Below are 12367 nucleotides of genomic sequence, written 5' to 3' on the forward strand. Positions count from 1 at the left end.
CCAATTTTTGATGACAAACTTGAATAATAGATAATATATACCAACCCCATCAAATGTGTTTTTTTTTTGGGTGACAAGTCTTTTATTGTGACAGTTCTCCACCGAAGTTCCGTTCAAACTGCGTTGCCTTGACAGCGGACTGACTTGCGCTAGTGCGATTCTTGAAGTGGACAACGCACACGTCTATTTTTCGTCGTGAAATCTACTACATAAAACGGTGTGGAAGCTTCCAATGAACGTAAACACGATTGGACAGTTATCTGTCACAGTGACAGCTGGAAACTTTTTAAACACGGCTAGCTATTTAGCTCAAATGTTAAGATTTTGATGTTTTCCTTCGTTGACAGGGATCTGAATAAACATATGGCGGTATGCAGTTTTTAAAAATCCGTAGATTATTCTATGTGTCTATACAAAGGTGAGTGTTTAATGTTTCCAACAGTTGACATTCCCGATCGATGAATCTTTACTTATTTTAGCGTATTTAGATCATAGCTGTGAGCTATATTTAATGGATGAGCTGCAGCAGATCATTCTCTCTCTTGTTATTGCCATGAGTATTGTTGACAGCTTATTTCTAGGATTTGCACGCCATTGTTGCAACTCACAATGACACAGCAGAGGCTTTCACTTGACCCTCCCATTCTGCCCCCCTGCATCATTCCCCTGCCCTGCTTCCTGGTTATGGCAGTACTCCTGAGCCAGCTGGCTGTTACTAAACCTCCTGCTTGGTTCTCCGCCCGAAACTTCTTCCTCTCCTCTCCTCGCAGGCACGAGCTCATCCGCCGCAGCATGGCGTCAGAGACGACCCGCTTCGACTTCCTGGTGGTCGGCGGCGGCTCCGGAGGTCTGGCCGGGGCCAGGAGAGCTGCGGAGCTCGGAGCAAACACAGCGGTGATCGAGAGCCACAAACTCGGAGGTACCTGCGTGAGTAAAAATGAAAACCCTGTCACAGACACACACATTTTTATCCAGCTCCTGACATGCAGTGCGCTTCCTAAACCATCTGACACATATTAACTTTACAAAAGTGAGATATTGTCATTTCAATTATGGTGAGAAGATGCATAGTTCTGCAGGAAGTTCCTGGCCTTTTTCCTCTTTTATTTTATTATTTTGCTATATTTCCATTTGCAACAACTACTCAAATTTTTCCCTTTCCTTGCATGCAATTCGTCAAATAAGTTTATCTTGCCCCTAACCCCTCATGCTAAAATCAATTAAATATTTTCGTAATTGCACAGCAGGGGCTGCTCTGCGGTGCACCTTGCAGCGAGGCGGTTCTGGGTTCGATTCCGATTCCTGGTCTTTCTGCATGGAGTTTGCATGTTCTCCCTGAGCATGCGTGGGTTCTCTCCGGGTACTCCGGCTTCCTCACACAGTCCAAACTGATTGTTAGGTTAATTAGCTTCTCTAAATTCTCCTTAGGTTTGAGTGTGTGCGTAAGTTGTGTGTTTGTCTCTGTGTTGCCCTGCGATGGACTAGTGACCTGTCCAGGGTGTACCCCGCCTCTCACCTGTAGACAGCTGGAGATGGGGACCAGCACCCCTCGCGACCTTGCTCGGGATAAAGCGTGTCAGATAATGGATGAATGGATAATTGCACAGCAATTTATCCACATTCATCTTTAGGAAAACGTTGCTTGAAAATGTAAACAACAAAAAAAAGAAAGAAAATTAAACAGTTAAAATCAGATTCCTGCTGTAGATTACATTATTAGTGTAATTTTTAAGCTGGATTTGAAGTACTGTCATTTCTTTAAAAGCTCTTTAACCACATGCCTAAAATGATTGCCTAACAGGAGGGCCCAGTTGCATTCATTTCCTAGTTTTGCTATTGCCTAAAGTAATTGGTTGCTATCACACTACTTTCTTTCATAACTTTTAAGTAGTTTGCTTTACGATCATCCATTTTAATGCATGAAAGTTTCATTAATAGTGTAATAACTCGTTTCATATATTTTAAGCAAACATTAAAATTCTATGAAAATATAAAGCTTATTACAAATTTAGATCACTCAGGCGTTTTCTGTTAGAATTTCCATGCATGCAGTAGTTGTAATCAGACCACACTAAATAATTCAACCTTTTTTTCTTCTTCCTCCCAGGTCAACGTTGGATGTGTTCCTAAAAAGGTAACCTTTCTTTCTCTGGCTCATGTGATAAGGTCATGGTTGGACTAATACCCTGCAGAATTTAAAGTCCCACCATCTTTCTGGGCTTTCACAGGTTATGTGGAATGCAGCCGTTCATGCAGAATATCTTCACGATCACGGCGATTACGGCTTTGCAACTGAAAACGCTCGCTTCAGTTGGGAGTAAGTTTCACTGTCTGATCTGTCTTGAGGTCAGCTGCAATGAGCTCTTTTGAAAGCTTGGAGGGAAGTTCCTGAAAGAAATCTGTTCTTTTGCAGACACAAATCTTCCTTTAAAATACTTCCCCTGTTTTCATTTTGTTGAGTCATTATGACTGTTAGAGATAAGTCTTTGGAGGGAGTGGTTCAGTGCAGCAAGCATACAGTACAGGATTGTTTCTCCTATTCCTGCCTGAATCCTCAATATGTCTCAGTGGGGAAAATAGTTTCAAAGGAGAAAAGAAAAAAAAGAAAATCTTACAGGCTCTACTACACATGTAAAAAGAAAAAAGAAAACAAAGTGTTAGCAAAAATGTTACTGTAACTTTTAAAGAATTTCAAGTAGACAAAGTTTGCCTTTGGTCACTTTCAGGACTGAAAGATAAACAGGCACTTCAGTCTAGTAAAAAGAGATCAACTTCAAAGCTGAAAGAAATAACCATGCTAAAGCGGAGTTGGCGGTTAAATTCCAGGGCAGTGAAGGTGAACAAAGAGTGTTTTGGAGATCCAGAAGCTTGTTTATTTTCTCTCTGAGGTGCTGTAACATAACAAGGCAATATAAAAAGAAAAAGAGCTTCTGAAAAGAGGAACAACACATGTAACAAAGCTCCTAACCAGCTTCCTAGAGTCCTTTAGCTGAGAGCATGGGAGCTCCGCCCAGTCTGGAAAACATTGAAGACCTTAAAGTCACAGACTGGATTTCAACAACAGGAAATGACAGCGCAGGCAGGAGTTTAACTGCTCACAAACTACATCAATTGCACTTATTTATTATAAAGTAAGATTTTATGTTATCTTTTTTTTGTTTGCAGGACTCTCAAGGCGAAAAGAGATGCTTACGTTTCTCACCTAAACCGAATTTATCGCAACAACCTGGACAAAGTGAGTGGAAGCTCTCATGTCACAAGTTAGCTTTGTTTTACCTGTTTGGTTTTTGGTATGCTCACAGAAGAAAAAGGGCAGAATAAATAAACAATAAAAAACTAATTGGCCGGCCTCACGATGTAGTCCTATCTGATGGTTTCCAGGCTAAAATCGAAACCATTCAAGGCTATGCCAGGTTTACCGATGACCCCGAGCCCACTGTGGAGGTCAATGGCAGAAAACTGACAGCGCCTCACATCCTTATCGCCACAGGGGGGCAGCCTTCTGTTCTGAGTGACGATGAGGTTCCAGGTAAGAACTGCTTCAATTACTTTTTCTGAAGATAAAGAATTTCACATCTGAACAGTTTTTGTTCTGTTGATCCGACTTTAGGGGCAAGTCTTGGCATCACCAGTGATGGCTTTTTTGAACTCGAAACCCTCCCAAAGTAAGCTTTTAGTCCTTTTCACAAATCCGTCAGGCACCAGTAGGTATCCGTAAATAAAAGCGCCGTTCCTCCTTACAGACGCAGTGTGATTGTAGGCGCCGGTTATATCGCTGTAGAAATGGCCGGTATTCTTGCCACTCTGGGATCCAAAACGTCGCTGGTTATTCGACAGACGGGGGTAAGAACCAACACAAACTTACCGCACTAAAGGCTCCAACGGTGTACCATCATGTCGTAACCGGTGTATGCTGTCTCCGTGTAGGTGCTGAGAAACTTTGATGCATTTATAAGTGCAAACTGCACCAAAGAGCTGCAGAACAACGGGATTGACCTGTGGAAGAACTCTCAGGTGAAGTCTGTGAGTAAGACAGACAAAGGCCTGGAGGTGACCATCTCTACCAAAGACCCAGAGAAAAACGATGAGAAGATCAGTATTATTGAAGAGGTGGAGTGTCTTCTGTGGGCTATAGGAAGGCAGCCCAACACCTCTGGGCTGAACATCGGGAGCCTGGTAACCATTTACGCAAACACACTCACACACAGCTCTAAAGATGTGTAGAAGTCTTAAAAGGCCCTGGGGGGGGGGAATCTGATTGTTTGCACTGCTTATTATTCATCAGTGTGTGATAAAACGAAAAAACTAAAGTAATATGTAGCCATGCTGTGCTTTTGTATCGTCTCCCAGATGCAAGAAGGTAAACAATGAATTTGAAAATGGTGTATTAAAAGTATATCTTTTTAGTTTCTATAAATTATGTTTTGTTTTGTTTTTTGTTTTTCAGACTGACACTTAGCCTAGCAATCTAGCAGCAAAATTATTTTTGCCTGCAAGTAGTCTTAGCCCCAAAAATTGCCCCAGCCCTTAGAACTGGCTAGCCAATCACAACGCAGAGATGTGTTTTGAATTTCTGGCCTCAAAAGCAGGCAGGCTTTTAAGGGCGTGACGACCAAGCTGCGCGAAGCGTGCACGACTGCGTTAGAAAATGAAGCAGATATATACTGATAATCTCAACTTATCTCGGCTATATTCCGCGGAAGAGCGACAGATAGTCTTTGCTTGTCTGTGTTGTGGCGGAGCTTCTTCAAGTCTTTCTGTGTTTTCAAGGGAGTAGGCTCCCGAGCTTTCTTTTCAGCAGCTGTTCGTTCTGCGGGGGCGCCTGCTTCGACCTCGTTTTCAATCCACCTCCAATAAATTGGCAGATCTCTTTCCAATCTATTCAACTCCGATATACAAGCTCCACAGACTCGATTGGATTTCCCCGGTGTAATCGAAATGTTCCCTACAATTTTCTGTAATCTTTCCGCCACTGACGATGGTTGATTTGAACTTCAGAAAAGTTGTATACAGTGGTGTAGTACAGAATTCTTATTAAAGAATAAGGGGCTTATTTTCATTTAGCACAAGAATATCCCAGCAGGAGGCATGGCGGAGACAAATGTTCCGAATTCAAACAATCTGACATATATTTACCACATTAAAGTTAAAGACTGGGCTCAACTCCTGCAGAGCTAATATAAAGAGCCAACAAAGCAAAGTTGGCATTCTTCTTCATTCCTACTCCAGGGGCTATATGTAGAGCTCCCCCTACAGGTTTGGTGGGAGACAGTTCAGTGGATATTAGCGACTTATAGCCCGATGCGGCTTAAATATGCATGTCTGTTTTTTCAAATAATTTAGTGGCAGTGGCTTCTAATGAGGTGTGCTCTATAGTCTGAAAAATACAGTACATGAAAAGAATGACTAAATGATTACAGATGCTACACTAGTCTCAATTTAAGGACAAATAGATAATTATTTGAGGTATTGACAATAGATGCACTACATACCATCTCTAGACATGGCTGTCGACTGCATGCATGTATTGGCCGATGCATACATGCAGTACAAAAAAAAATAGGAAATATCAGCCACAGATATGTGGCAGTCTTTCTTGACACCGCTATGCAGTTGTTTCTTGGTATCACCTCTCTCTGTTCATGAGAACTCAGCACTGCTGTACTGCCTTCTCCACCCCTGTATTATAATCCATATCATTTACTACTAGGGGTGAGTACTGGCATAGGTGTCGCGCCCTTTAAATTTCATACAAAATCTCAAAACGTCTACAGGTCCGTAAAAGCAAAGAAAATGAAAAAATTATCTTATCCATATAGATTATTAGTCCTGATGGAAAAGCTGGTGAAAGTGGAGCATCTGTTGTAGTTTTCAAATATTATCTGCGTAGTTTTGAAGTGAAATTCCTAGATGAAACAGTTTATATATAAAACCACTCATGGTCATTTGACCATGAGTGGTTTTATATATAAACTGTTTGGGTCAAAGTACTTATTCTTGAGGAACCCCACAGGTAATTTGAGTAGGTTTATTCCCAGTAAAGACATGCTCTGTGCCACAATTAAGTTGAAATGGCAGTGGAAACTAGTCTGATGGGGTTCTGTTGATGATTTAAAACAACCGCAGGATTAATTCTGTCAAAGCGATCAAGATGAGCAGAATAAGGAGAGACGTGCAGCCATTACCTGCGCTTACCGCTGATGTATCTGTGCTGTACATAGATTGATAACCAAACAACAGTTATATCTGTGTATAAAGCCAGCTAGTAGAATGGTTTATCTAGAGAACATAAATGTTTTACCTTGGCAGTTCGACCGGACAGCACAGAAGTGCCGATATCTCTATGGCATTCCTTTAGATATTTTGGTAAGCTGAACATTATAGAGCGTTGATGACCAGTCGTGCTAAAGACTAGGATTATTCCCTTTGGCTTCATTAAGGGTCAGATTGAGCTTCAAGCACCAGGCTGCGAGTTGAGTATCCCTGTCCTTTAAGCTGTTTATTGAATCCAGCCAGACAACAGTGGCATCATCAGCAAACTTAAATATAAGGTTGGTTGTAAAGCTGAGGCAGAAATGATGTGTCAGCAGAGTGCTTGTTTCTGGTGTAGCACAACTGGAACTTTTAATTTCTCTCCATTTTGAAGAGATCCAGATCTAGATCCTACCTAAGGAGACCATACAGTGTTTCTTTTGGTAGTACTCTCCAAACAATTGGTTGTAGACAGCATGTAGTGGTTGCTACGGATACATGGTGGCATCAAGATGTCTCACTTGGCCGCAGTCCTTCAGCAGTCTCTGCAGATGTTTTTTCGTCTCTTACCTTATGGTTTATTGTGCACGGTGGCAAGCTAAATATGGGTTCCTGTCCTGCCTGTTAACCATTGGTTGGGAGGTATAATTAGAAGTCACTAGAAGCTCTAATCAACTAGAGAAGTAAATATAAGATTAACATTAGGCGCAGATCTCAGAGGAATTGCTGGCAGGTCAATATTTGCGCCAGTACCTGTATAAATTCCCAAATTAAAGATGTAATTTTTCTGGAATGTCTCTGTGACATTATGTCACTTCAATAAAAATTCCTTGTTATATCTCTTCACTAAGGACTCACTCTTATTGAGGGAATCTCGTGTGTTAAATTTCAAAAACTATTATTTTAACCAAAAAGCCTTCACTGTTATTCAAGGCTTTTCTGTTCTGCTGTGTAAAGGTACAAAGTCTACAGTAATGTTGCACTGGCCTGTCACCATAGTCCACCATAAATCTGTCCTTCAGATAATGTAAAGGAACTGTTTCAGAACCACAGATGTATCGTACAGCAATTGTCTAGAAGACAGTCGTGTATCAGTAAGCCTTCGCGTTGGTCTGCATGTTTGGTTTAGTAGGTGAACCTTCTGCTCATATCAAACACAGAGGTCAAGCTGGACGCATCTGTCGTTTAATCAGGCTATTATTGTTTATCATCTGTTTTCTACAGCAATTCTTCTAAATCCAAGTGACTTTAATTTATATACCCAACTGTATTGTCTACTGTTTCGTTTTTATAGTCGACAACACATGAGTTAAGTTAAGGAAGCTTCTTAATTATCTTAATTTCTACATAATCACTGTGTCTTCACCAACCTATTGATGTCTAGTTTTCTAGCACATATAAGTCCTCTGGGCTAAAAATGTATTATTTTATTTTTTTCTTTTACTTAACATGTTAGTTAATGATTAACCTATTGCATCCATGTCTGACCTTTTGTCTGCCAGGGTTTGGATACCGATGAAAGAGGTCACATAATCGTAGATGAATTCCAGAACACTTCTCGGCCAGGGATCTACGCCGTGGGGGACGTTTGTGGCCGAGCTCTTCTCACACCTGGTAGGAAGCAGCGCCAGTAACACAAGTCACTTTAGATAGGTAGTGTCTGTTCTTTTAATCTTCTCTCGATGTTGGAGGGAATGTTCATATCTCCCCTTAATATGCAACCTAGCAGATTGACCCAGAGACGTTGCCGCGGTAAGGCTGCTACGCCCCGGCATAGCATTGCTCCCTTTCATTGGGTAGAAGGAAAAAAGTACTCTGACAATCAGCTGTTAGGGAATCCTTCTAAACCTGGTCACCTCACCCGTGCTTTCAAAGCCGACTCTCTGTCTGTTGGCTGGGCGGCAGCGTATGTGATCACCTGCCTCCAAGCATTTAGGGTGACATTTTCACAGTGCTTTTCTTATGTATACATGAAAATAAGGAGTTAAATGTGGTTAAAAATGCAGTTTCAGCCGCCATTGCTCTCATTAAAAGTCTGTCTATTGGCCAAATGTTCAGGAAAATTCAGTCTAACATTTGTTGTAAAATGCGCCTGACCCGAGCCCTGGGAGAGGGAGCCTAGATGTCAAATTACTGATATGCTGGTTAAACAATGAGCACAGCATCGTACATTTCAATATCATAGTAGTGACCCTCAATACTGAATTAAAATGGTGAGGACCCTAACCCTAATCAGTATAAGGATTTCCTGTTTTTAACTTTTTCTCATAACATTCTGTGTATTTTACTAATGTTGTTAGTGCCCCTTTGTTTTTTTAGAAGCATTCTTTTTTTTTTTTTTATCTCAGGGCCTGTTGTGGTTAACGTAGCAGTTAATGTTATTTCATTTGTTCTGCAGTCGCCATTGCTGCTGGCAGAAAGCTGGCTCATAGACTGTTTGAGGGCAAGAAGGATTCCAAATTGGACTACTCCAGTATTCCCACTGTGGTGTTCAGCCATCCACCCATCGGTACTGTGGGCCTCACAGAAGGTGAGCACTCCTAACATGATTTCACTGTCTGCTCCACAGTTAAAGGCACTTTCTGTAATCTCAGATTCTTGGTATATATTTATCCTAACCTTCATTGCTTTACTAAGCACCAAAGAGTTAAATAATTCCTTGTTCTGTTTGTCTCAGAGGAGGCCATTAAAGCGCATGGAAAGGAGAATATAAAGATCTATAAGACTTCCTTCACTCCAATGTACCACGCCATTACCAGCAGGAAGAGCCAGTGCCTCATGAAGCTGGTGTGTGTGGGCAAGGAGGAAAAGGTAGGAGCAGTCTCTGGTTCATATCCCTGTTATTTATTAATGTTTATTCTTAAAGTTGAACCATCTTATGTGTGCAGGTGGTGGGTCTGCACATGCAGGGCCTTGGCTGTGACGAAATGTTGCAGGGATTTGCTGTGGCAATCAAAATGGGTGCAACCAAAGCAGACTTTGACAACACGGTTGCCATCCACCCGACTTCGTCCGAGGAGTTTGTGACGATGCGTTGATGCAGACGTGGTCCCCACCCGTTGGTTCTCAGCATAACCCAGACAATCAGTCCATCAGCATATTCTCTCATCAGCCTGATCATTTTGTTTATTGAAACAACTTATACTATTTTATATATACATTTTCATAATTTTTTTTGCATTAAAGTGACCTTAATTGTAAACAGTGTTAATATTCTTTTCACGTCATTCTTAACCTACCGGTAATCAAATTTAAGTTTGGCACCTATTGAATTGTTGTGAGATATGACCTATGATAATGAAAAATGATGTAAAATAATGTACAAGAATTGTTGTCAAGAAAATGGCTGGATAATCAAATAATCTCCCTCTTAGAGTTTGTGTTTGACTTGTCAAATTATGTAATACATTATCATACCACAGTTGCCCTTTACACACCATTTCAGTGCAAAGTCATAACTGATATACTCTGTAGAGTTCGACAGATCCAACAAACCTGAAGATATTTCCTTTTTTTTCTTAAATCTTGGGATTATTTTGTCATTTGTCGACCACGCCCTTTGTTATCCAAGGTAAAGAGCCTCTCCCTTTTTGTGCTTAAAAATGAATTGGGTAAGGCAGTGACTCAATGAATCCATTGAGCCGTGTTCCTGCTCAAACACATTCTTTTCCTCTGTTACATATTTTAATAGCCTTGCATATAGAAGGCCTGTAATGCTTTGTTACTAGTGAGCAGATTGATGAAAATATTAAGAATTGGTTATTATATTACATAATGTTTCAAAAAAATAAAATAAACTAGACATCTTTAATGCAAGCACTTAAAATATTTAACCACCTTATTTTTTGTTTACAAATTACATTTAAGGAGGGAAATTTACTTCCATTTAACATGGAAAATTATCTACAGAAGCATATGATTTATATTTCAGTCTGATATTTAGTTAAATGTACTTTAAATAAGACTATATGAAAACCTTAGGTAAAATGTGTCAAACCACACCTATGAATAAAAGTAGGGGTTTCCCCATATAACTTTTTCATTTCCGATACAAAAGCAATATTGCAGCTCTGAGAACTGACCAATAACAATTTGACCTGATACAATAAGCATGAATCATACATGATTTGATTACTTATTTTGTACCTTAGAATTTTAGAAAATGCTTAATCAAGTGAGAAAATTATACTCAACAAGAAACAAAGTATGAGGCAACCGACCCATGTAATGTTAAAAAAAATAAGGTACAGAAATGTTGAACAGACACAGTTTTTATATATCAGCTCGGTTTTATCAGAGATTTTAGATGCAAGCTGATATAACCTGATATTGGTTTTTCAGCTGAGATATTAAAATCGGTTAAGGAAATGTTAAAGCCTAGTCTTAATTTACTTTCTTTTTTTTTTTATGCTTTAAAACATTCATGGATTTCTGAGATCTAGACATATTTACACATCGTTTTGCAAGATTTTTCTTTTTTACCTCACACTAAATAGTTTGGAGAAATCAAGGCATTAATTCACAGGAGAAGTTAGTTTTAACAAAGGTCATTGCAAGCACTTGCGTCGGCAAACAATTTCTTAGAAATAAGTGTGAGGGTTCATTTATAGTTTGCATATCTTTCACTGGGGGGTGGGGGGGTCACGCTGGTCTATGTACTGTTCTTCAGTATTAAATTGATGCCCAAAATGTTTTATTTTTAATATGTTTTAATAAAATACGATTGTAAGTATTGGCAACAATAATAGATTTGAAAGGTTTTTAGTGCCAGTTACCATCAAATAGGGATGGTGAAAATCAGCATTTCTATTAATACTTTTAGGGAGGTTGATCAAAGAATAAGTACATGTGGTAAACCTGTTAAAATGTACAAAATTGTGAATGACCGTTAATAGAATATTTTAAAACCAGCACAATTCTTTGAGATACTGGCCACCAGGCTGTGCTGAAAGCAAAGTTTTTTTTCAGCCAGCACAGAGAAAGATGGTGAGGTAGGTGACAAAAAAGTTACAGCAGCAATATGTGACATCTGACAGTTATCCACATAACTATAGATGTTGGAGATCAGCCTGTTTTCCAGTGTAGTCCTGTTTCTCTGACTGTGACTGGCTACATGTGCTCTTTTCATCCTCTGACATGGGAGTTGGCTTGGAGCTCGTCTGCCTGGCTGGAGGTTTCTTTCTGTTAAAAGGGAGTTTTTCCTCTCCACTGTCGCTACAATCATGCTTGGTGTGAGGGATTGCATTTGAGTCAATGAGTCGATGCAATCAAATGGTTTTCCTTAAACTTTGAATCAATTTGACTGTATGATCTGGTGAACTGTAAAGTGCCTTGAGATGACTTGTTGTGAATTGGTGCTATATAAATACACTGAATTGAATAATTATAGTTTTCATCGATATGGCAACTAGTTGAAAACTTTTTCTCTCTTTCTATCCCATATGTTAAGAGAAGAAGTTTGCCTTCTTTTTACTGGAAATTGAACTGAAACCTTTACTTTTGTCAGATGCAACTGAGGTTGAGAATCTAGAGGAAATTGATCGTTTTGGAAAAGGGATCACTCCAAAAGTTTTGTAAACCTCATTAGTTCTCCATTGTTAATTCTTTGAATCCTGTCAAAAACCTTTGGGTTAAGCTCAAGAAAAGTATATAATATAGGACTCTAGCCTCTTGATTAAAAGAGATCTCCTGGGAGTTATGATTGTCATCTCCTCTAGATCTTTATCCTCCATTGAATTAATGTATGTATTTACTATCTGTGGATATATTAAATATTTTAACTCAATAAAGCCGGGCTTGTCATCTCATATTTTTCCTATATTTGATTTTAAAAAAGCATGTACGAATATTGTCTTTTTCATTATAAATGTATAAAACAATTTATGAACATGAACAGTTTTTAAATATTTTAATTTTTTTAATCATTTCTTCCTCCATGTCCCTTTACGGGCTCCGTATTATCTTGCGATAGCAAATATGTGCGACTTATCTCCAGTTAAAATAAAACATGAGGAAGGAATAAATTTGACCTTGTCGCACGTTATTTTACAGGATATCGCGATATTCTTTTCATTCAACGTTGAACCCGAACGGACCAATAGAAACTCACGCGGGA

The 12367-nt window shown here is 39.5% G+C and overlaps 1 protein-coding gene across 4 annotated transcripts; it reads left to right on the forward strand.

Annotated features, from left to right (window-relative positions):
- Nucleotides 1–198: 198 nt before the first annotated feature.
- gsr (glutathione reductase) lies at nt 199–10002 on the forward strand. 4 transcript variants are annotated; one of them, XM_015387628.1, is made up of 14 exons: nt 200–217; nt 348–418; nt 771–927; nt 2108–2134; nt 2229–2317; nt 3166–3235; nt 3382–3529; nt 3611–3665; nt 3744–3843; nt 3928–4176; nt 7755–7866; nt 8651–8782; nt 8930–9063; nt 9141–10002. In XM_015387628.1, exons 2-14 carry the CDS (start codon nt 372–374, stop codon nt 9288–9290), a joined length of 1470 nt encoding a protein of 489 aa, XP_015243114.1. In that variant the 5' UTR covers nt 200–217; nt 348–371; the 3' UTR covers nt 9291–10002. The 4 variants fall into 4 exon arrangements, with proteins under 4 accessions (XP_015243115.1, XP_015243114.1, XP_015243113.1 ...); XM_015387629.1 differs by lacking the exon at nt 348–418 and having other exon boundaries at nt 199–217; nt 9141–10001; XM_015387627.1 differs by lacking the exons at nt 200–217; nt 348–418 and having other exon boundaries at nt 595–927.
- The last annotated feature ends 2365 nt before the right edge of the window (nt 10003–12367 follow it).

This window comes from Cyprinodon variegatus, unplaced genomic scaffold (assembly GCF_000732505.1).
Source record: "Cyprinodon variegatus isolate N-32 unplaced genomic scaffold, C_variegatus-1.0 Scaffold400, whole genome shotgun sequence".
Classification (NCBI taxonomy): Eukaryota; Metazoa; Chordata; class Actinopteri; order Cyprinodontiformes; family Cyprinodontidae; genus Cyprinodon; species Cyprinodon variegatus.

Bases quoted from the DNA above. Each gene is read 5' to 3' on its own strand.
- gsr (XM_015387627.1), top strand. From the start codon at position 610: ATGACACAGCAGAGGCTTTCACTTGACCCTCCCATTCTGCCCCCCTGC. The intron at 2,318-3,165 runs GTAAGTTTCACT...TTTTGTTTGCAG, and splicing joins AACGCTCGCTTCAGTTGGGA to GACTCTCAAGGCGAAAAGAG. The intron at 3,236-3,381 runs GTGAGTGGAAGC...GATGGTTTCCAG, and splicing joins ATCGCAACAACCTGGACAAA to GCTAAAATCGAAACCATTCA.